The 22,908-nt window shown below is 36.8% G+C and overlaps 1 protein-coding gene across 1 annotated transcript in view; it reads left to right on the top strand.

Annotated features, from left to right (window-relative positions):
• The window catches only part of PALMD (palmdelphin), a 47,828-nt gene that overhangs the window by 7,160 nt on the left and 17,760 nt on the right, over positions 1 to 22,908 (top strand). Inside the window, exons 2-3 of the mRNA XM_007977847.3 lie at positions 8,870 to 8,950; positions 14,115 to 14,239. Coding sequence (XP_007976038.3) covers positions 8,870 to 8,950; positions 14,115 to 14,239 — 206 coding nt within the window. The remainder of the gene's footprint in view (positions 1 to 8,869; positions 8,951 to 14,114; positions 14,240 to 22,908) is intronic.

The following is a 22,908-nucleotide window of genomic DNA, read 5'->3' as shown; positions in this document are numbered from 1 at the left end:
TCTAAAGACAAAGACATCCTTGCATCTTTCACAGTTCCCTCAACAAAGAGCTCAACACTAGCTGGAGCACCAAAACAAAACAAAACAAAAAAAACCGTCCTGAGTGGGTGAATGAATGAATGAACAAATACAATCAAGCTGAGAAAGGGTGAAAGCTAATGATTGTCTGGCCTACTGACAGATTTTTCTTCAATGAAGACCTGGCCAAGTTTACCATCACTCCTTGATTATTCAGGGGTTTGTTTTGTGTTTGTTGTTTATCCTGGTTTTGTTTTGTTTTGTCGCTATTTGTTAGAACAAACAAGATAGGGTAGACAAAGGAATAAATAAGTAAAACACACACTGGATTCTGTTTAGAGGTCTGTTAGAATGTGTTGTAAGGTTGGGAAAGAAGACTACAATTATTTGATAAACGGGGTTTAGAAAATTTGTACTTTTTAATTCACCCCATAAATAGTAGTGATAACCATGCCCAATTCCCATGGCTAACTTAAGAAGTAGGATATTTCAAAGCTAGATGCAGACATAATCATTGGAACAGAAGCAAATGTAGAAACTTCTTTATCCACGTCCTCACTCTGTTAACACCATGCTCAAGCTCACCTTGAGCTTCGCCTTGAGCACTTCAATATCAGGTGGATCAACACCCCCCAAAACACCCTTTTCCATTTGAGAACAACTCTCTGGGTTAAGAGTTCTGACATAATGTACCAGAATCTGGTTGCCTTTAACTTCCACCCGATTATCATGACTCCTGCCACTGAAGCTATACAGCTTTGTTTTCTGGATTTCAGTCATTCTTCACAGACTCATTCCAGACAGTCTCCAAATTGTCGGTGTAACTGTTAGAAGTTGGTGCTAAGAGTTGATCAGAACTCTGATGAGCATAAAGCCCCTTGCTGTTATAATGTCCCTTATTTGGGGAATTGTATTTCTATTGATATATTTGGAAAGCAATAAGGAAGAAAGAAAATAATAAAAATAAAAAGATAAAAAAGCATCACCCCTGGAATTGTAGAAAATCAGGTTTGACACAAGTCCCACCACTCGATCAGTCACGTGACTTGAGAAAGTTAATGAACTCTCTAGTTTTCATCTTCAGTGTCTCTACGGTTAGGAATAAGAATTGACTTGAAAGTTCAGTAAAGAAACCAGATACACAATGAATATATATAAAGCAGTAGTTTTCTGAAAAACAAAAATTAATCAGAAAATATAATGTGAAAATTTTCCATCCTTAATAGCTACAACATTTTACAGTGTTAAAATTTAAAAATAATACTAGTAAGGAAGTATGCCAGATTTACATGAAGAAATGTTTGCATTTTTATACCTACTAAGGAAATGTGCAGTATTTAACAAAACTTTACCAAGTGACGTACTATATGTGACCAGAGACACATATTATTCCTGAAAGTGCAGTTTTAAAACAGAAAAGTTATCATATACTTCCAAATTTATTTTAAGTTTAATATAGTTTCAATCAATATCTCTAAGGAGGTATTCGCATCCATTGCTGGTGTGGCCAATTTATATTACTAAACATGTAAAAATAATCCCAATTTTATATGAACTGTAATAAACTATGCAGATATAAATCTTATGTAACATTATCAATCTCTGATTATCTCTGGATAGTGACCATTAAGAGTAACTTTAAATTTCATCAAGGCGTGTAGATTTTTGCTTGGTTGGTTGGTTGGTTGGTTGGTTGATTTCTCTGATTTGGTGGGGAATGTGGATAAATAAGGAATTAGTTGGGTTTTCAATTTTGTTTCTATTGGAATTTAACAAAACGATTCCAAAGTCCAACTAGAAAAATAAACTATGGCTATTAATCAATACATTTTTGATAAGAGCAATAAAGGAAAACTTGAATATATCTAATTGGTAAATGATCTAAACTATGCAGTATTGGTACCAGAATCAATAGCTGGAAAACTATACAGATAACCTGCAACCAGACCCTAATGTACAGTTTAAAAAATTAGTAAGTAATAAAAGTTTCATCCTAAGTCAATAGGAAATAATTATTTGATAAAACTTCAGATACACAGTTAAAAATTTAGAAAAACAATTACTCAGCATCTATGATGAATCAAAATAAATTCAGCTGAATTACAGTCATTTTTTGAAAGAAAATATGGAAGAATAATTATTGAGTCTTAGATGATAAATAATATTAAAAACATTAAAAAATTCATAAATGTTAGTTATTATTAAAACCAGCTTAAACCTTTGTTATCTGCAGATCTTGAAATAATTAAGCAATAAAAAATAGTGTGTTTTAAATGCGTTGTTTTTAGTTATCAACTGCTACCACCTAGAGTTATTCCTTGTCTAAATACCACATTCCTTGTCTAGATGCAGTTCACTCTACAACTTTGCTAGGGATTAATCCATAATTTCACCAGTCTTTAAATATTCATTATTCACCTCTTTGCCTCTTCAAAAAATTGGGTCATTTGCCACTTTCGGTCTTCTGGTATCTTTTCACTTCATCCAAGATTCCAAGGAGGTTACTTAACAATATTTTTCTGTCATGTCTATAAATTTTTCTACCCACTGAAATGAAACCCATCAGAGACTGAAGACTAGAGCAGCTCTGTCTTTAATGCTGTATTTCCTCTTCAGCTTTGATTTCCCTTTAGACATTTTTGTTCTACCCTTTTGAGGATCAAGATTATTCTCCTTAATCAAAAATATGAAAGTAAAGTAAGAAACGGAATAGTATTTTACCTCTGTCATTTTAATATTATGCTATGTATCTCAGCAGTCATCTTGTTGCCGTTATCTTTTTGTTCTTAGCATAACACACATGCGCACACACACATGCACACACACACACATGCACTTTTTGTGCCCTCGGTGTTTTCATGTTTCACATCTTCACATCACCCTGAATTTTTACCTTATTTACACTATTATAAATAAGTGTCACCGTGTTATCTTTATTCTTGGTTGTGTGAACTTATTGGGAAACTCTCAGTGATAGTAAATGATTTGGTTTTATTTTTTTAAATAGTAGCTCTCTTTTCCTCTTACCCGACATCATTTTTAATTGTGTGTCCATGTTTCCATTCGTAAATTGCCCATGCCTTATGATCTGTGTTCCCTCTTGAAATTTTTGCTCCATTTTCAATAATTTTTTTAAGAATGTTTCTCAAGAATCGTTAAAACATACTTTTACTGAAATCTGGTAAACTTCTAATTATGCCCTGGATTCTTTCCTAAGAATATTGTTAGCACATCTCTTTTTTTCCAAGTTACCATTACTTGTACACCACCAACTCTGCACTGTTGGTAGTAATTACATTCAAATAAGCAGTTTCTATTAGTGTTCTTTTCAGACCCTAGGCAATGAAAATAATCAGCAAAGCTAGTCATGAAGTTGTAAGATTATCAGCTTCTAGCAAAATGAATCTGAAAACATTCAACTATTTTAATTCTTCAGTCATTGCTCTAACTTGCCTCTTCCAATTGTTTCAGATGGTTTAGAAAAACTACCTATACCCTCTTTCTAGTCAAGTAGTATGATGGCTTCTATTTTTCTTTACTTTTATCCTTGCCTAAATGCCCACAACCATGCTTTTCTTTTGTAGAGATAGTGAGAAGTAAAAAGAGCCCAGGACTGATCATTAAGATCTTCTTACAAGTCTTGGCCCTGCTACTAAATACCTTTCTAAGCAAGCCATTTAACCTCTTAAGGTTTCAAACTCTTACATGTAAAATGAAGCATTTGGACTGTAGGATTAGTAGATCTCTCACAACTTACAATATCATGACTCAGTGGTTGCCCTTTGTGCTCCCCACAATCTGTTTATTTGAAATAACACATGTTCGTTCACTGCTCCTTTCAGTTATGCAGCCAAATTCACCAAGTCCTATTATAAATAAGATCAGACTGACCCAAAATAAACTTCCACGTGGGTTCCCCTTCTCCTATACCCATTAAAGGTAGGTGCTTCATGGAGGCTCTCCTTAGCCTCCTTTTCTTTTCATAAAAAATGTCTCCCATTGCTCTCATCTATCCCTTTCAAAACTCCCACATCTTTATCTCTAGCTCTGATTCTTTGTCTCTCTCCATCCAACATTCCAACTGCCTAGCAGATAATTCCACCTATTTGGCCCAAGGACACCTCAAACTTGGTGAATCCATCCTCTTTTTTCCCAAACTCTTCCTTCTCCTGATACTCCTATTTCTATGTGTCATTCTGCTCTCCCACCAGTTTCCTAAGCATAAGAGCCTTGCATTGCATTTGACGCTTTCCTTTTCCTCAATGATATGTCATCAGTTGCCAAGTCCTGACGATTCTAACTCCTTGTTAATTCTGACATCCATGCCCTCTGCTCCTTCTCATGCAAGCTCTCATGGCCTCATGTATGAGTGGTGCAGTGGCCTGATTCTCCTCTTTGTATTCTCTCCCTTCCATAGCTACTAAACAATGAGGCCATATTCAACTTCTTAAAACATGCTTTTAACTCTATCATTCTTCTTCCTCAGAAAACTTTTTATTACTCCTTATCTCAATATGTAAATAAATTCTAAACCCTTTGTCATGCCATTCAGTATTCGCTACTGAGAATCTATCCTCATCTGGTTGTCCTTAATTTCCTGCTACTCCTTATATGGTAACTTAGATTCCAGACTTGTTGTTTTAAATAATGTCCCAGTGTGCTGGTTCCAGGCCTTTGCTCACATCAAGCCCTTGACTTGAATGCCCTTTCTCCCTACTCCCCAGCCCCACTGTAACCACCCAAAATATTCCACTCACATGCTACTCCAAAGTTTCTCTTAATGACATCAGCTAGGAACAACCTCTCCCTGTCTCCCCTCAACCTGCATCCTTACTAGTGCCTTAGTGATAACATGTATTACCTCTAAAGTTATTATATGTTGGCTGGCGCAGTGGCTTGCGCCTGTAATCCCAACACTTTGGGAGGCCAAGGCGAGCGGATCACTTGAGGCCAGGATTTCAAGACCAGCCTGGCCAACATGGCAAAACTCCATTATCTCTACTAAAAATACAAAAATGACCCAGGCGTGGTTGGGCATGCCTGTAATCTCATCTACTCGGGAGGCTCAGGCACGAGAATCACTTGAGACCAGGAGGCAGAGGTTGCAGTGAGTTAAGATTGTGCCACTACAATCTAGCACTCCAGCCTAAATGATGGTGCAAGACTCTGTCTCAAAAAAAAAAAAAAAAAAAAAAGTAAAGACAGAAAGAAAAACTATTACATGTAATAACTTTATTTCTTAGACTATAGTTACTTGCACAAATTACTTTCTTTAGCCAAGGTGGGAGGATCACTTGAATTCAGGAGTTTGAAACCAACCTGGGCAACACAGAAAGACCTTGTGTCTCTTAAAAATAAAAATATATATATAGCCAGGTGTGGTGATGTGCACCCATAGTCCCAGTTACTTGAGAGGCTGAGGCAGGAGGATGATTTGAGCCTGGGAAATTGAAACTTCAGTGAGCTATGATTATGCCACTGCACTCCAGCCTCTGTGACAGAGCAAGATGCTGTCTAAAAAAAAAAAAAAGAATGTAAACTCACATCTACCAAATAATTTTTAAACACTGCACAACTCCTAATGTCATCTTGAATATAGCATTTGCACATAAGTAGCTAAGTGTTGAATAAATCAATAATCAAACAAGAAGGAAATTCTGCCTTCTTGACAGGATTAGGCATATTAGAATTTAGCACATTGTTAATCAATAATATAACTAAAATACTTATACTCTTAAGCATTGTGCTTACTTTTTATCAAATATGTGATTGTGTTAATATCATTGGATCATATTAATAGATGGTCACAATAACTTTATAGTTGTACAAGGTGAATAAATTAATTTTCAAAATAATTAAGAGATAACCTTTTCCAGATCGAAATTTGTGGGCATCAGTTGCTAAAATAGGCTGTCAGATGGCTAAAAATCTAGGTAAATGCCCATTGAACAAAAAGTCAAGGTAGTTGAACATTGAGAAATAAGCAACAATATGTTATTCATAATGGTTACGTTAATAACCAGTAACGTCTGATGTGCCAGGTTGCGATAGCTATCTATAGAAGTGCTCCAGGTGCTGGGGAAATCTGGGGAAGCAGATGGCATTTCACATTTATTTGCTCCATGAAAATTTGGGAAGAAATTAGCTGACGATGATAACTTTTGGTACACTAGCAACCGAGCTAGATAAACATCTTAAGGTTGACTTATAGTTTATTCTGCTATACTGAAACAAAGTTATTGTCATACTATTTTTCATTAATGCTAACAGTCCAGTGAAATTTGGCAAAGAAACAATAACTCTGTGCTGATGAATATCTTATGAGGAAAAAGTACACCTATCTTAAAATAGGATCGTGCCTATAAACATTATGAAATTTCCTTCCTACATACCTAGACTGATATAAGAGAGGCATTATATTACCTCTGAGTGACAAAACATTAGTATTCCTTAGCAACTCTTGTATAAGCCTGGTGTTGCCAAAATACTCCAGATGCCATGCCTCTACCCACAGATTCGATTACCTGATTACTAACCCCAAGATGAAACTAGCACAAATGGCAAACCAGCCCAAACTGGCAACGAGCAGGGGTGGGGAGGCATTGCTGAGTTCAGCAATCCTGTCCACGACACAAAACATGCTCTTCTCTATGGGCTTTTCATGGAGAGCTAGTTGCAGCACCAGCCTCTAGGGAGCTAAAAATGTGCTCCCTGCTAATGAGAGGTCACACTCAGTGCTTGTTGTCCCAGTGCTGCCTCCTGGCCACAGTACCTCATGAGGGAGAAGAAAAAGGCAGAATTTGTGACCAGCTTGATTAACTTTCCGCTCCAGGGAATGGCACAGTGAATTGGCTAGGAGTGTGGAGGCTGACTTCAGACTGCCTGGGTTCAGATCCTGGCTCTGACAATTGTCAGATGAAACTTGGATGAGTTAATTTCCCCTAAATTTCCATATCCTCTTTGTAAATGGAAATTATCATAGTATCTCTCTGTTATGATGAGTATGAAGTAAAATGGTGCCTGAAAAATAATTACCAAAATGTTTGGCACAATGAATTTAAAATATAATTAATATTTGCTCAATAACAACCTCTAGAGATAGTGAAGAACTGACTCACAGAGGCTTTCAGAGTTTTTGTTACTAATGGCCAGATTTCATCCAAAGAAAGAAGTGGTTCTCAAGATGCATGCCTGTTGCCTAGCTATTTTTTTTCCAAAAGAAATACTTATGAAATTTTGAAAGTAAGCTGATATAGCCCGAGTCACATAGTGAGACCCTGTCTCAATAAAACATCAAAAAATTAGCCAGGCATGGTAGTGCGTGCTGTAGTCCCAGCTACTCAGGAGGCTAAGATAGGAGGATTGTTTGAGCCCAGGACATCAAGGCTACAGTGAGCCATGATTATCACTGCACTCCAGCCTGGGCAACAGAATAAGACCTTATCTCAATAATAATAATAAGCTGATGAAATCGTATATTTTCCTGACATGCAAAGAGAAACACAGCATACAGTTGGAGAGCAATATGTTGCTTTTCTTCAACAAATGTACCTGAAATTATACATCAAAAAAGAGTTTTTATCTTCAAAATAGTCACATCAGGGAAGCCATGCACTTATATATCAATAATGCACTTATATCAATAACGCTGCCAAATATTTTTGGATCTCCTTCTTCTAAATTACCTTTATAGTTTACTTCTTTTGGATGTCTTCATTGGGAACAAAATTTCATCCTTTGGGAGTTTTTAATTTTGAAAGCAGATTTAAAACCAACACATATTAATAAGATGGAGAGAATGTCACCTCTGATCAAAAATGAGGAAATAAAGACCTTTTTGCATGACTAGTCATATGTCTCAAACAATTCCAGAGAATCTCTAAAACATTTCAAGCTAATGAAAGCACCGTCAGATTTAATGTGTTGCTTTCTGTGTGATTAACAAGTTATATATTTATTTATTTAATGTTATTAAATACCTCTAGAGCACTGTGACGAGCACTGTTCTAGAAACTTTTACATAAATCAGCTCATTTAATGCTCACATCTTATGAAGTAGGTACTCTCAGTATCCTCATTTTACAGATGAGGTCATTGAGGCACAGAGAAGCTAAGGATTTTGTCCCAAGACACAGAGATAGTAAGTGGAGGAGGCAAAAGTCAAACCCAGGCTATCTACTTAGTATATTTGCTATATTTTCTTAAAAGTACAACATTTTTGTATTAGTAGTTATGCTTTCTGGGTTGTCTGAAGTAATGTAATTTAAACTTGGTGAAAGATACAATATATCTTCATGAGCTAAAAAGCCTTCTTAGTGTTAAGAAGCTCTATCTAAACTATTTTCCTCTATCTTCCCATAGCAGGCTATACAAGGAAGAAACAGTCCCACTTTCCAACTTCCTAGTGTTTCTGATGATCCATAGGTTGACCCGTTTTGCCACATCAGTTCTTTCACCCAGAAGCTTCTTAAACCTTGGGCCAGGATCAGTCTCTCTTCTCACGATGTTTCCTCACATCTATTTCAAAACTGTCTCCTTACAATTCACTTTTTCGATTACATCACTCAGTACGTCAATCTTGCTAGACTAATGGGGAAGAAAGAAAAGGGGAGTGAAGAAGGATGTTTAAGCCCTCTTTGAAAAGGTACCTTTTCATGTGCTTTCCCATCAGGAAAATGCTTCAAATGTCTCACTTTGCTCTCCTTTGCTTTGAAATAGGAGTTTCCAAAGCAGTTTCGCACCAATGCCAAAAAAAATCACTAACGAGCCATTCAGATAGTGCCAACAACCTCAAGGAAACATAATTAAGCACATTTTTAAAATAAAATATACTGGAACTTTTTTATTTCAGGATAAAAGAAAAATACAGGAAGAAATCTCACAGAAGCGTCTGAAAATAGAGGAAGACAAACTAAAGCACCAGCATTTGAAGGTAATTTATGGGTTTAATTTCATTTCAATGATTTTGTATTCAAAAATTCTATTGGTACTCAAATTTCAATAGTAAAAAAGCTTCAGGAAAGAAAAAAATTTCAAGATAGTTTGACTAACATTGTAATAACCACAGGGGAGGCCAATAAGCTAATAATATTTGCATATGAGAGTACTACCTTCTAGCAAACATGTGCAAAGTTGAAAACATGGTTTTATTACTTTTATCCTTTATGACTGAGTTTCCCAATTTTCTTGAGCAACCTTGAGAATTCAGCCTTGAGAATTTGGCCCTGCTCACAGTCTTGCTTAACATCCCTAGGGAGTGGATCCAGCTAGGAAGTGCCTTTTGAAATCAATGAAAGGCCAGTCGTTCCCCTGGGGGTGCAGAACAGTGTCTGGCCTCGTCAAGGATGCTTGTATCTAAAAGCTCAGTGCAATGAGTCCAATGTTGCTTGAGTATGCTTCGGGTTTTTGTTTTATTTTGTTTTGACAGAACATGAGATCATAACCAGAAATAACTCTCCATGTTTAAAATCAGATTTTACATCTTTCACTGGGTGTGGTCATTTTGTAATTAAAGCACATTGAGTTTCAACATTTTATTACTTAGCTTAGTGACAGGATGCAAGCAAATGACAAACAGCAGCTCCTTGTGAAAAGGCCCAGGCAGGAAACTACTTATCTGGCAGGGCTGCTATCAATAGATTTAATGAATCCCCTTAATGATACAAGGCTGCACACTCACGGGGTCTACAAAGTTCAGTTAAACTTGCCGAATGCAACTGACTTCATTTTTCTAATGGAACAAGTACCTGCCTCTGAAAAGAAACATAATTTAAGATTCCAATTAGCCTCATTCTCTGGATTCTGTTTGCTTCTTTGCTTCTAAACAACTTGACATTTCCGATGTTTGATGGATAATTTCAAAGCATAGCTAGTCTGCTGCCCTTCCAATATGTCACATTGAATTTACATGAGTAGTATACATTGTCAAGAAATGTAGCGTGTACTCCTAGAAAATCAATGAAATTAAAAAAAAAAAAAGAATGTGCCACGTTGTTCCAGTGCAATTCAAATGAAGTCAACAATCAAATCTAGAAAGTTTTTTAGATAGGTCATTTCTAACTCCAAAACCAGAAGGTCATTTGCTCTCCTTTCCTCTCTCTGTCTCACACACACATGCACAATTTACACACACACACACACACAATTACACACACAATACACACAATCCCGATCTCCCAATGAACTACTTCCTGCTTCTGAGTAAAATGATAGCTCTCTAGCTATCCTTGAGAATGGGCAATTGCTGTCCTTGCAGAATGGGTAACCACAAAACAGTGGAGCTCACAGTAGACGAGAAGATTTAAATATCCCCTTAGTTCATTCTAGAAAGTAAGTTTCACATGAAAAGCCTGACTCACTGAAAGGTCCATTTCTGAAGTAGCACCTCATTTCAGCATGTGCCAAAAACAGTCTGGAAAGTAGTACATGATCTTCCTTATTGGTTTGCTCTCGAGAACACAGGAGACCTCTCCTGATCCAATCCAATCAAAACATGTGTCATGTTTTGGACCGCCATATACAGTTGTGCAGACCGTGTACTGCACGAAGGTACCTGAAATGATGGTGCTAAAATCCTGTCCATATTCCTTTGCCAATCATGCACTCTGGTTCAGAGATGCTTATACCTAGAGCAAAAGATTTCAATTTTCTCTGCACAAAAGTGCTATCCACTTTCCCAAGCTGTTCACTGGCCAAAACGGGTGTGTGTGGCATGGAGCAGGGCTGGGAGTTGGGGGAAATGACACATTGTCCTAATTTGGGAAATTCAAGATTAAATAAACAAGATAGATGACAGTTGTTTTAATTTAAACTACAGGATAAGTATTCTTTAATCTGGAGTGATCAAGAAGGCACTATTGAAGGTATGGGATTCAAGTTGAGTCTTAACTGATAAGTAGAATTTGTATGGATGTATATAGGACCTTTAGTCAATAAATATTTATTAAGTACATATTATGTACAGGGTATGAAGCTAGACACTAAGAATATAAAATAAGTGAGATTTGGCCTGTATCCTTAAAATGGTAACTGATACATAAACTCACAATAACAGTTATTCTGTGATAAACACTTTATGGGAGGCATAAACTGCACAGGGCACAGAGAAGACAGAGTGGCTACTTCAGTAGAGCACATTCTTCCAAGTTTTACAGAAAATAGTTGGCTATACCAAACAGCAATGAGGCATCCTTCCAAAATGGGGTTCAAAATGTGCGAAAGTATTTTTAAAAACATTTCTACCATGTGTTCACCAAGTTAAGAAAGCTCTGTTCACCTCTATAGCCTGTCTCTTACTTTCTTCATCCATTTGTCCTGGTTTGCATGAGTATCCTCTCCACTTTCCTGATTGCAAACTAGTTCATTATACTTCAGCGACACACATTACACAACGTAAGCATAAACATTTACAAAGTGTTCCTCCCATATCAGAAAACACACTTTTCAAAACAGTTGTAGTAACTCACTCTGATAACTCTGATATTCTTTAGCTCCTGAACCTGATGATCATTCTCATAGTGTGCTAGCAAGGGAATTTCTGGGACACTTTTAACATCTTAATATTCAAACCATTCCGAGATTTTCTTCCTGGATGGATCTTCTTGCCTAGTAATATGATCACAGTCTCACGTTACCAGGAAACACAAAATACAGTCAATCTGAAAAATTTTTGATTTCCGTGAGTCCATTCAATTCAATCTATGAGAAACCAATTTATTCCTACTCTACTGTAACTTCTGGGTAGATATGGAAGTGCTTCAGGAAAACCTTTTCCTATAAAAACTGAAGAAAGATCTATCACCTGCATGTCACATATTTTCATTTAGTTCATATGCCTTTCAATTCTGAATTCCATTGTAGATTTTATTATACTCATTAGCCTCATATACTAAAGCACAAATCTAAACTGTGACATAAAAGCAAAATAACTGTTTTGATTACTACAGTATGTATGTGATTGCATCATATATCATTTTGATTGCACATCCAAATTGAATATTTTATATTTAAGTTCAAAGAGTTCTTCACCAGGCGTAAATGAAAACTTATGAAGTATGAACAAACTTTTATAAGACCAAAATTAAGATTATTTCTAACCAGACTAAGAACCAAGAATATAGCCCCAAGTTAACCTAATCACATCACAAGAATGATTCGCTACCCTCTATTATTCAGCCTCAGAAGACCACCCCATCTAAGTGTTTGTTATGGAGCTATGTATGCCATTGACTGGAACTTTTCTTATAGGTGGTTTGTAAGGAGTAAAACTTACCTCTATAGGTGTTACTGTCTTCTTTCCTAAGCTTTAGCAAAAATTCCATTAAATAAAAATAAATTAGAATCAAGGTAAATTATTAAAATGCTGCTACATTCAGAGTTTCTTAGCATCTTTGACCCCAGGAGCTGAATCTTAACCAATGTTAATCCTATTTACTGGGTCTGTGGGAAAACATTTTTGCAAACAGCTAAACAGCTATAAACAATGGTTAAGATAACACTGGGGTAAAGAATCTCTGGTCACAGAGTGGAGTAATACAAATTACTCTTATAGTATGTATTGTCCACATGCAATTGCTTAAGACACTGAAAAGGCCAACATAAATGTGACAATCGGGGGTGAAGTTATTTACTGAATCTAGTGGTTTTCAAACCATGTTCCGTGTATCCATAAGCTTTCAGGCCCCCTCACTGCTTCAATTAGAGAGGTCCAGAATTCATCTGTTTTCCAAACTATAGTTCCATATAACATTTATTTGTAATGTTATAAGTTATAATGTTATATTGGCTTTTTTTAAAAGAGAAAAAGATTTAAAAGTCATTGCCTTAGTAAAAAATAACCATCCTTTGGTAATTACCTATCACAACTAAACTTAATTTTAAATGTTTTTTTAATTCAGAGATACTCGTATCTCAGTGGTATTTATTCTAGCATCCTTAAACACACACACACACACACACACACACACACACACACAGTTATTCTTATTTACTCTCATTTAAATTTCAATATAAGAGAAAGAAGTCCCAGAAAATAAAGTTTCCATTCTCTCCTATGGATTTTAAATATAGTGAATCCCCAATGATTAATTAACAATGAATAACTGAACAAATAATTTATAGGGCAGATTAGATACATAATAAGAGCCCTTTTATTCTAGGAGAAAAAGAGAAACTTGAGCTCCTTGAAAATAACATGACCATATATATCTAACACTTCCTAACTGAGATGTAGGCTACATGCTAATTAAAGCCCATCCAACCTTTAGAGGTCTTTTTCATTTGTTTTAGGTCTTCTTAGGTCCTTAAACTCCAGGTCCAGGAGTTTAATTTCCTAATGCAAATTCAAGAGCAGTTTTTGTTTGTTCCATCTGGTGAAACATAATTTTTTGCGTGTTGTTAAAGTTGACAAAAACTCACCAACGTTTAGACAGATCAGTAAATTTTGCACTTAAGAATGTCTATAACCAGGGAGATTCTGAGAAGAAAGAAGGGGGGTTAAGTAGGCTAAACAATAAACAGCTGCCACACAGCCTAAGAATAACATTGAATATGTTTAAGGTACAACAGTGACCTTCGGTTTTGCCCCCCATTCTGATTAATACCACTAAAGATTTTTTTAAAGCAGTCATTGCATGCTCTCACCGGGGGGAGGTATCAAAATGGCTTCAAGAAGCTTTTGACTTTGTTAAGGACACAAGATATATACCCATCAATAACAGGTGACACTGAAGACATCATATTACGAGGTCTCATTATGACTGTGATAAACATACAGTATGGCATGGTTCTGAAGACAGAAAGTGAGGGTCAGGATAGGGCTGCCAGGAGTATGGGGGCCAGGGATCTTCATGCCGAAGGAGAGACCCAAACTAAACCTTGAAGTATAAATGGGATTTAGATGCATAAACACTGGCTTTGAATAGAGTCAAGAAGCTTACAATGATAGAAAATACCAGATTTATTCAGGCAAGTCACTGAGAGAAAATAATTCCTCTTTAACGTGTCACCTATTGAAATTCATAAGATTTGAAAGCAGTAAGAGATTTTGGAAATTATTGACCAATATAAGAATATATCTTTATGTTTCCTGACATCAGAAAAAGGCCTTGAGGGAGAAATGGCTTCTAGATGGAATCAGCAGCGGAAAAGAACAGGAAGAGATGAAGAAGCAAAATCAACAAGACCAGCACCAGATCCAGGTTCTAGAACAAAGTATCCTCAGGTATGGCCCTCACTGAGATTACTCCACAACTACCTTTATTTTGACTTTGTCCCATGTTGTACATAGACATGCCATTCTCACTTTCAGCGGCGCAATAAAATCTTCCATTTGAATTTCTTTTTTTTTTTTTTTTAAAGGCAGGCTTTCACACTGTCACCCAGGCTGGAGTGCAGTGGCACTATCTTGGCTCACTGCAACCTCCACTCCTGGGACTCAAGCGATTTTCCAGCCTCAGTCTCCTGAGTAGCTAGGACTACAGGCATCCGCCACCAATTCTCAGCTAATTTTTGTATTTTTGTAGAGATGGGGTTTCACCATGTTGCCCAGACTGGTCTAGAACTCCTGAACTCAAAGTGATGCATCCGCCTCCGCCTCCCAATGTACTGGGATTACAGGTGTGAGCCACCACGGTCAGCCTTTAGAAATTCCATATGAATTTCTAAAAAAGACTAAGGAAACACACCAGAAGGCCACAATAGAAATTTTACTATAAATATCACCTGAGTATAGCAACACTAGATTTATTTTTAAATGCACATTGAAATGCACATTGATGACTTACTCATACCTCCCTGAGCCTATTTCCTGCAGAATGGTAGTAACAATGACTACCTTTTAAAAAATATGTGTGCTAAACTACCAGCACCTACCTGGCGCATGGTAAGTATACAAACAACAGTCCTTCTTCACAGCCCCAGCCCCTACTCTCACCTTAGGACAGGTGACAAGCCTACAGGTGTGTTTACCCTGTCCTTCCATCAGATTTCTCTCAGGCCCTCCCCAGTCACAACCATTATATTTGGGAAAGAAGGTTCTATAGGAATACTCTGTTCACAGTTTCCCTCTTCTAGTTCTTTGATGATTTGCTCACAGGTGTTCACCTCATTTCTCAACATCCTTTCCTGCTTAATTTGTGAGATCAGTACAGTCAGGCAACTGCTGGTGTAAGAAGTAATGTTCTAAAATTATCTTGGCTTGAAATAAGGTGATGGACATGAAAAAACCGGAAAGCTTAAATGTAAGATGGGATTATTAGTATTCTCACATGCAAAAAAGACACAAAAGAAACAGATACGGGAAAGGCCAGAATCATTTTCTAACCCACACAGGGAAAACATTTAAAAGATGGAAATTCTTGTGTTATAACCATGACAACAAATTAAAGTCTACCCATCTTTGAATATAGACAACTTTCAAAACCTCATTTGCTTTAATGCATTGCCTTTAGTGAGGACTATAGAAAAGATCTGAAACACAAAAGTATTTGGTGGCTGTGCTACGACCACATTTTGTCCATACTCACTGCGCTATACAAACAGATCTCGTTAGGCTTAAAACTGACAATGTGAAAAAAGGCTTCCTCTCATCAAATGATTTCCATTTTACTTGATTAATTGCAAGCACTTGTATATTTAACAGCTAAAAGCATTGACTGCTCATCCTTATCTAGATGTTTTTGAAATTAACAATTCTTAAAAGGTTATATAATTGAAATGTTTGCATTTATAAACCCCTCAGTTGTTTACTCAAAGATTTCTAAATAGTGGATAATAAGTACTTTTAAAATAACCCAATAAATCAGTTCTATGGTTTGGAAAACTCAATTCTTATCAAGGCATCCCTTAGCAAGACTTTCTCACCAAGATCCCAGCATAAGTGGGTGATTACTTTCTTCATTCCTCAACACAGAACCCTTATCTCTGAAGGAGTCCTGAAATTAATCCCTGCAAATCTTTCCTACTGCACAGACACCTACTTGCTTCCCCTCAAAACCTCCTTTCAGAGTCTTTCCACATACTGAACACTTACAACTTTCTCTGCATCTCATGATAATGGAAGTGGCCACATATACTCAAACTCCATTAACAGGCTTGGGCAGCATTCTGAGTAATCCTAGTATTAACCAGGACTCTACTGATTGCTTTTAGGCCTTGCCTGAATGCTCTGAGAAGCACATAAGCTCCTAGTAGTATTGATAGTGGCTTGTCTAGTTAGAGCTCCTTCCTAACCAAAAATTAAAAAGGAGAAGGAGGAGGGAGATGAAGAGAGATATATATTTAATAAGCCATAGTATACACCAGGCACTTTACAAGTATTGTCCCATTTAATCTTCATAACCCGGTGAGGGTAAGTATTGTTCCCTTCACTTCTTTCAGAGAAGTTAAGGAATTCACACAACGAGGAAGTGGGAGGTCAGGGACTGACCCATTTGACTACTCTACAGTGCCTGTGAAATGATGGCACACATCAACCTCTGTGGACTGGAAAGGTATCTCTTTTATAGAAAATCTTTGAAGTATGTTCTGTCCCTTTTGCTCTCCTTTCTCCAAAAAGCTCCAACCACACAGGATCTCCTTCTATGTCCCCCTATTCTCTTTGGTAAATTACTGATTACACGTTTGTTCATTACCCAGTTTCTCGCATCTCACTACAACTTTTAGATCTTCATGATGCTATGAATCCATCAATACTTCTTGTGAACACCAAATTAGTTTAGTCCTTAAATGTAAGTAATAGTAACAGTAGTGGTTCATTTTTAAAGGAACTTGTATAATTTACAAAGTACTTGCACTTACATTAAGTCATTAAAAACAACAATCCTAGAAAGAAAGCACCAACACCTCCATTTCACAGATGAGGAAATAGGCGCAGCGAGAGAAAGTGACTTAATTAAGGTCACAGAGTCAGTAAAGGGTAGACTTAGATTTCAAAGCAAGCCAGGTTCAGTGCTCTTCAGCTGAAAAATGAAAGGAGAGCTGTAAATGCAAATGCTCTAGAAATAGTAAAACACCTAACACAGACAAGTATCTCTAATAATCAGCAAACTGCTTTGTTTAAGGAATGATCCTGAAAAGATGTATTTGCAAAAAAAAAAAAGTAAAGAATTTGTTTTCTTGTGACCTATAGAGGCATGTTTATCTGGTTAAAAATATAAAAGTAACAGAATGTTCCAAAGCAACACACGAAGAGAAAAAATAACTATGCCTTGTCTGTATTCAGCAACTTCCCCTACTGCCCAGCATTATAAAAACCACATTGCCAAAGCAGCTTCATCTGATAACGGAACATTTTCTTCTCAGATGTTTGTAAAGCTGCTAAAAAAAAAAAAAAAAAAAAAAAAAAAAATTCAGGTGCATGTTTTTAAATTCAATCTTTCTCCTAAACAAGTACCCACAGTGCTTGAGAAGCTCTTATTACCAGCTAAATCAGTACAATTTCCTGTTAGCACTGAGTAGCAATGGAGCCAACTGATGAAGTTGAACTAGGGAGAGCCACTCACAATCCCTAAGCAGAGAAAGTAACTCAAACTCTGAATGTGATTTATCACTTGACTTACGTGCCTGCTCGAGGGTGACATTTGCCACTCTGCCAGGCCCCTCAGCTACAGGATAAGACTTTAATGGGAAGATCAAAATAGAAATATTGCTACTACCGTGGAGTCCATAGCAGGGCCAGACTTTGCCCATGAACCTTTCTTTCTTTCTACTTCCAAGGCGCTGTGACATGAACTGAAACAGCATTGCCTCTGGCATTCAAATCCCTGTTTTGCTGACATAGTACATAGGCTTGGCCATGTTCTTTCATTTCTTTGAGCCTCAGTTTCCCTGCCTGTAATGTGAGACAGTTACAGCCACTTCACAGGACTGCTGTGAATACAGAGTGCCTGACATATGGTAGGTGTACAAAAAATGTTAAATACTAGTCCTTACCAAAAGGTGAAATTAGAAGAACAACACTGCATGGATCTTTACCCAGGTATTTTTATTTTTTGGCCAAGTGCTCTCCTTTCTTTATGCTAGTACAAAGAGTGTTTTTCTTGGAGTAAACTGAGAAGACTAACCAATGAGTATATTTCCACTTGGAAATAATCTATTTTTTTTTTTTTTATGGTTTAAAGGCTAGAATGCTACCATAGTGGTTAATTTTTGTGGAACATTTGCTGTGGACCAGGCATTGTGCTAAACATTTCATGTATATGATTTCACTGAATTCTCACCACTACCCTATTAGGTAGGTAACATTTAACAGATGAGAAAAATTGACACTTACAGAGGCTAACTCACCCTAGGTCATACAGCTAAACATAAAGAGCCAGGATTTTAAACCTAATTAAAAGTCCTAATCATAAAAATAAAATTGTGCCTCAGATCCTGCAGAAATTTTTTACAAATATTAAATTCTGTAAACTCTATACTTTTATAGCAATTTTTAAATTTCCAATCTATGCTATCATTTCATTTTTATGTGTACCACTTTATGTAGACATTTACCTGAATATTTAACATATTAAAAACATTCAGAGGGTACCCTGACTCACGCATAACCTTTAAGTAAAGCATATCTGCTTATTCATCCTGTTGTCTTCTCTTCCAAAGAGAGGCAACATTTCAGAAAATAAGTGGGTTTCCATGGTTTCTGTCTCTGAGTTACATTCTTAGCTTTGGAACAATATTGTGGAGTATTTTGCCTGGTGCCCTGATTAATACCTTAGGAGGAAATGTTCCCAGGGGAAGGCTACACTGAACATCTCCTTCTGAATCACTTTGCTTAAACAGAGTTTCAATTTGCCTCCCAAATGAGCCCTGCTCTTACCGAGACCACTGAACCATTTACTGCCTGATTGTAGGCACAGGTGCACTGATTTTCAGTCCAAATATCCATGTGCACGAATTTATATCCTGGTTTGGAAATCTTGTCCTAACACTTTCCTTGCTCTCCTCTATTCAATAGCCCACACCCAAAATGACACCTCCAATAAATCTCCATAGGAGGTATGCCCCCAGCAACTTGTTCACATCCTGGGTTCTTCTTTCCTATCCGGCTGCCCTGCAGTTGTCCATGACCTCCCTTAGCCAAACTGCCCTGCGCCACGCTCCCATCCAGACACTGTACTTCTTGAACTGTGTCCAAAGACCTCTGACTTTAATTGGAGCACACAGAGTGCCTGACAGAAATGTCATAAGCATGAAATGTAAAAGGTTAACTGCCGAGGAGAATGATGCAAATACACTGCATTCCCTTTGGGAAGGATAAGCTACTTATGATTAAATGTTCTCTAGCATGGATTTTTTTTTAAATACTCCAAAGTGCCCTTCTGACCTTCTGCCTTCTTTTAATGAACTTTCATTTGTCCCCCAAATAGTTAGAAACTGCCATCCGCAGATGATACAAATGGGCAAAGGTGTATATGAAGCCTTGGATGTCTATGTGACTACGTGTCATGAGAAAAGCCAAGTAGACTGGCACAGCAGCTATAGCCACATCCCACATAACTTGAGGAAAATTCCTCCACAAAAGTAGCTGAAACCCAAGAAAATGCATTCTGCTCAATATCACGTAAAGCAATAACCTACTCAATTAACTCAAAAGAGAGCAGGCAAGGCTCAATTCAAAAGGGAACACAAAACATTGATGTAGAAATATAAAAGTTAAATTTAGTTGTTACTGGTTGTCATTTATCAAAGTTTAGCTTGTTATTATTTCCATCCAAGTTTAACCCCTACCTAACGCTTTTAACTATCTGTGCAGGTCAATTGTACCTTAATGAAACTAATGTTTCATCAAACACGGGTGAGGTACGCTAAGTGAAAAATATTACATTCTAGATGTTTCTGCCTTCCTACCCTAACCCGTATCTAATACCACATAGCAGAGAGATAGACAAGCTGCTCTTTTATGACAACATAAGAAAAAGAAAAAAAAGGCGAAAAAAAACTCTACCATTTGTTTCTTATTAAATTTGCTGTTGCCTAGAGACACTGAAGAAATTATTCTAAGGTAATTACATGAGTCAAAATCATTCCAAGCATGTTTTTCACTCTCCATATTTGACTAATTGGTTTACCAGATTTGTAATATTTCATCTGTTGTTGTTTCCCAGATAGTCTGATTATTTTTAATTCAGGAGCTTCACTTATAATTTAACAAAAAAAAAAGCCAAGTAAACCAAACTTAAAAGCAAAAAAGGGAAGAAGTCTACCCACTCCAACCCACCAAAACACACACACACAGGCCCCTAGTACAACGCCTAGCACATAGTAGGAATACCTGTGAATACATAGCCTAATAAATGAATTAATGAGTAAAATAGATGATGTATAGATGAATGTTAGTACTTAAAATACTACCTTTCTAAGAGGACCAGCTGAAGAAGCCTAGATAATGACTTGAACATTAATGAACTGAAAAGGAAAGCTTTGAAACTCTTTTAAAAATAAAAAAAGAATAAACATCCAGCTATTTTAAGTCAAGGGCAAAGTTAAATGGTAGTGGTGTCCTGGTTTTTGAAACAATTATCAATGGCATGTTTTAACTTCTCACCATCGCTTTGTTTACTTTCTCTCCATTTTCCCTTCCTCCATATGCCCTTTATTTTCCTTATCCCGACCTTTCAGCATTCATTCTTGTTCACACCTGCCAATCTCATCTATATGTTAGTAGAAATAAGGATTAAATGGTTACTGGCCCCCGCCACGATAGGCTGAAAAGTAGATTGCAATAACCTCTGAGGGTCCTCCCTCCACTCCACTTCAATTTATGTAACAACAGCTACCCTTTATGGAGCACTATTCTGAGAATGACAGTTCTCTGAGGGAAGTCTAATTAGCCTCATTTTGTACATAAGGACACTAAAGCATAGAAAGCCATCAATCTGGTAACAGTCATGCCAGGAGTCACACGTAGGTCTTTCTGACTCCAGACCCTTCCCACCAGACCTCACACTGCTTATTCTTGATTCATTCCGTGAACATTATTCAGAACTTGCCATATGTAAGTCTTTGAGTCTTACAGAGAAGATTCCATATAAGCTTCCCCACAAAAAATATATTTGTGTTTTTCTTTTTAAATCCTTTAACTTTTCAAAATGCATTTACATTTATTATCTCATTTTAAATGATATTCAGTGCCTTGAAATACAAATTTGATACCATTAGCCAAGTTGTCATAGATCTTTGGCTGTGCTGACGTGAGTAAAGATGAACAAAGGAGCAACTGCACAATCCAGTAAGTGGGAGGTGAATTAGTTTCAGTGATCCGTTCTCCAAGCCTTGGTCATAAAGGAAGAATGTTCAAGAGCAGCGACTCACTGTAATAGAGAAAGGATCTGTGCTGCCTGCCACCAGGCCTAGGCTTCTCCATTCTGCAGGAGAGTTTCCCGTGACTAATTTTACCAGCTCAAAAAACTTCCACACCCACCCCCTTGTGATGCACCTTTTGTCTGCCATAAGGCAAATGTCACTTTGTCCACTTAGACCACCCAAGGTTATCTGATTCTTGTTGGTTATTCGATGTTTTATTAGGATTGGAATTTATATTTGTTGATCTTCAAACAATAGAGTCCTGTTCCTTGGTATCAAATATGAACAATTAACATCAAGAAGCAAAGCAAAAATGAAGTGGATAAAAAATAGAAAATATAGTGGCTGCTCTGTAATATAGTCAGGGATAAATGTTAAGGGTTACCAAGGCACAAAGCCAGGAATTATTTCTGAAAGGAAAGAGTCACTAGCTGTCTCCATCATTGAATACTTTTTGCCATTTCATTATATAATTACAAGTAGTTTATTCATAGAAATGTTTTTCTCTACAATTTTTTTTTTAGGAAAATAAAAGAGGCTTACCAGAATCATGGATAAGTATATCTTCAGTTAACTTGCCATGTCCTGGCCACAACAGTAGTTGATGGCCACTTGGGAAACTCATGACACCTAGGTACAAGTCAAATTATTACAATTATTTCACTCCTATTAAATGTTTGGCATGTACTACAAGGTCCTCTACAAGCCCTAATTAAAACACACACACACCTAGTTTCTATCCCGCCGGAGCGTTGAGAAGCCCATAACTAACCAATCCTTCATATCACATCAACCTTGAGACTATGTTTATTTGCATTCATTTGAAAATGACATTTGTATAATAACTTGTGCATGATAGTGGCTGATTTTCTGAAAACCAGTTTTGTTTCTTATTTTTCATGGCAAATGAAACCCTCAGTTTGCAAAATATTGTTGTGATTAAGAGGGTTTGCTTTTCTACTAAATCACTTGTAACGTTACATGCCTACATGGCGGTTTCAAATCAAGATACTATCATCTGCCCATAAGATAATTAATAATATTTACAGAGTTATATTAGGAGATGAGATTCACCCGTGCAAAAGCTATTCACATATAATTAATTATTCAGCTTTCTAAACATCTGCTCTGTTCCCAACCATCAGAGCAAACTGATGCTTGTTTCAATGTCATTATTCCCTTGCCTGTCTGCTTCTTGTTGTCTTAAAGCTGCTGCATTGTATTGTTTGTTCTATTCTTAAATGCTGAGAATTAGAGGCAATAGATCTGACTTGTGGCAAACTTAGTGTTTGCTGTTTGCCAAATGCCCTTTAATTCTCTGGCATGCTTACCAGTAGCATATGACTGTTTGCACTAGTAGGTTAGATCTTCCTTATTCTGTCCTGTTCCTTGGTATCAAACATGAACAATTAACATCAAGAAGCAAAGCAAAAATGCCCTTTGACAATGGCTGGTTCTAAGGCGTTCTTGTTCTTCTTTTTTTTTAAGAACACCAGCCATACTGGATAGTTTTTCTTCTTACCTACTGTCTGTGCATTGAATTATTCATCTTTTTTGATATGCACTTTTAAAAAATTTTTGTAGATATAG

The sequence above is a fragment of the Chlorocebus sabaeus genome, chromosome 20, assembly GCF_047675955.1.
Source record: "Chlorocebus sabaeus isolate Y175 chromosome 20, mChlSab1.0.hap1, whole genome shotgun sequence".
Taxonomy (NCBI): Eukaryota; Metazoa; Chordata; class Mammalia; order Primates; family Cercopithecidae; genus Chlorocebus; species Chlorocebus sabaeus.
The sequence above is the reverse complement of the archived record's forward strand: the minus strand, read 5'-3'. Positions and strand labels throughout refer to the sequence as shown.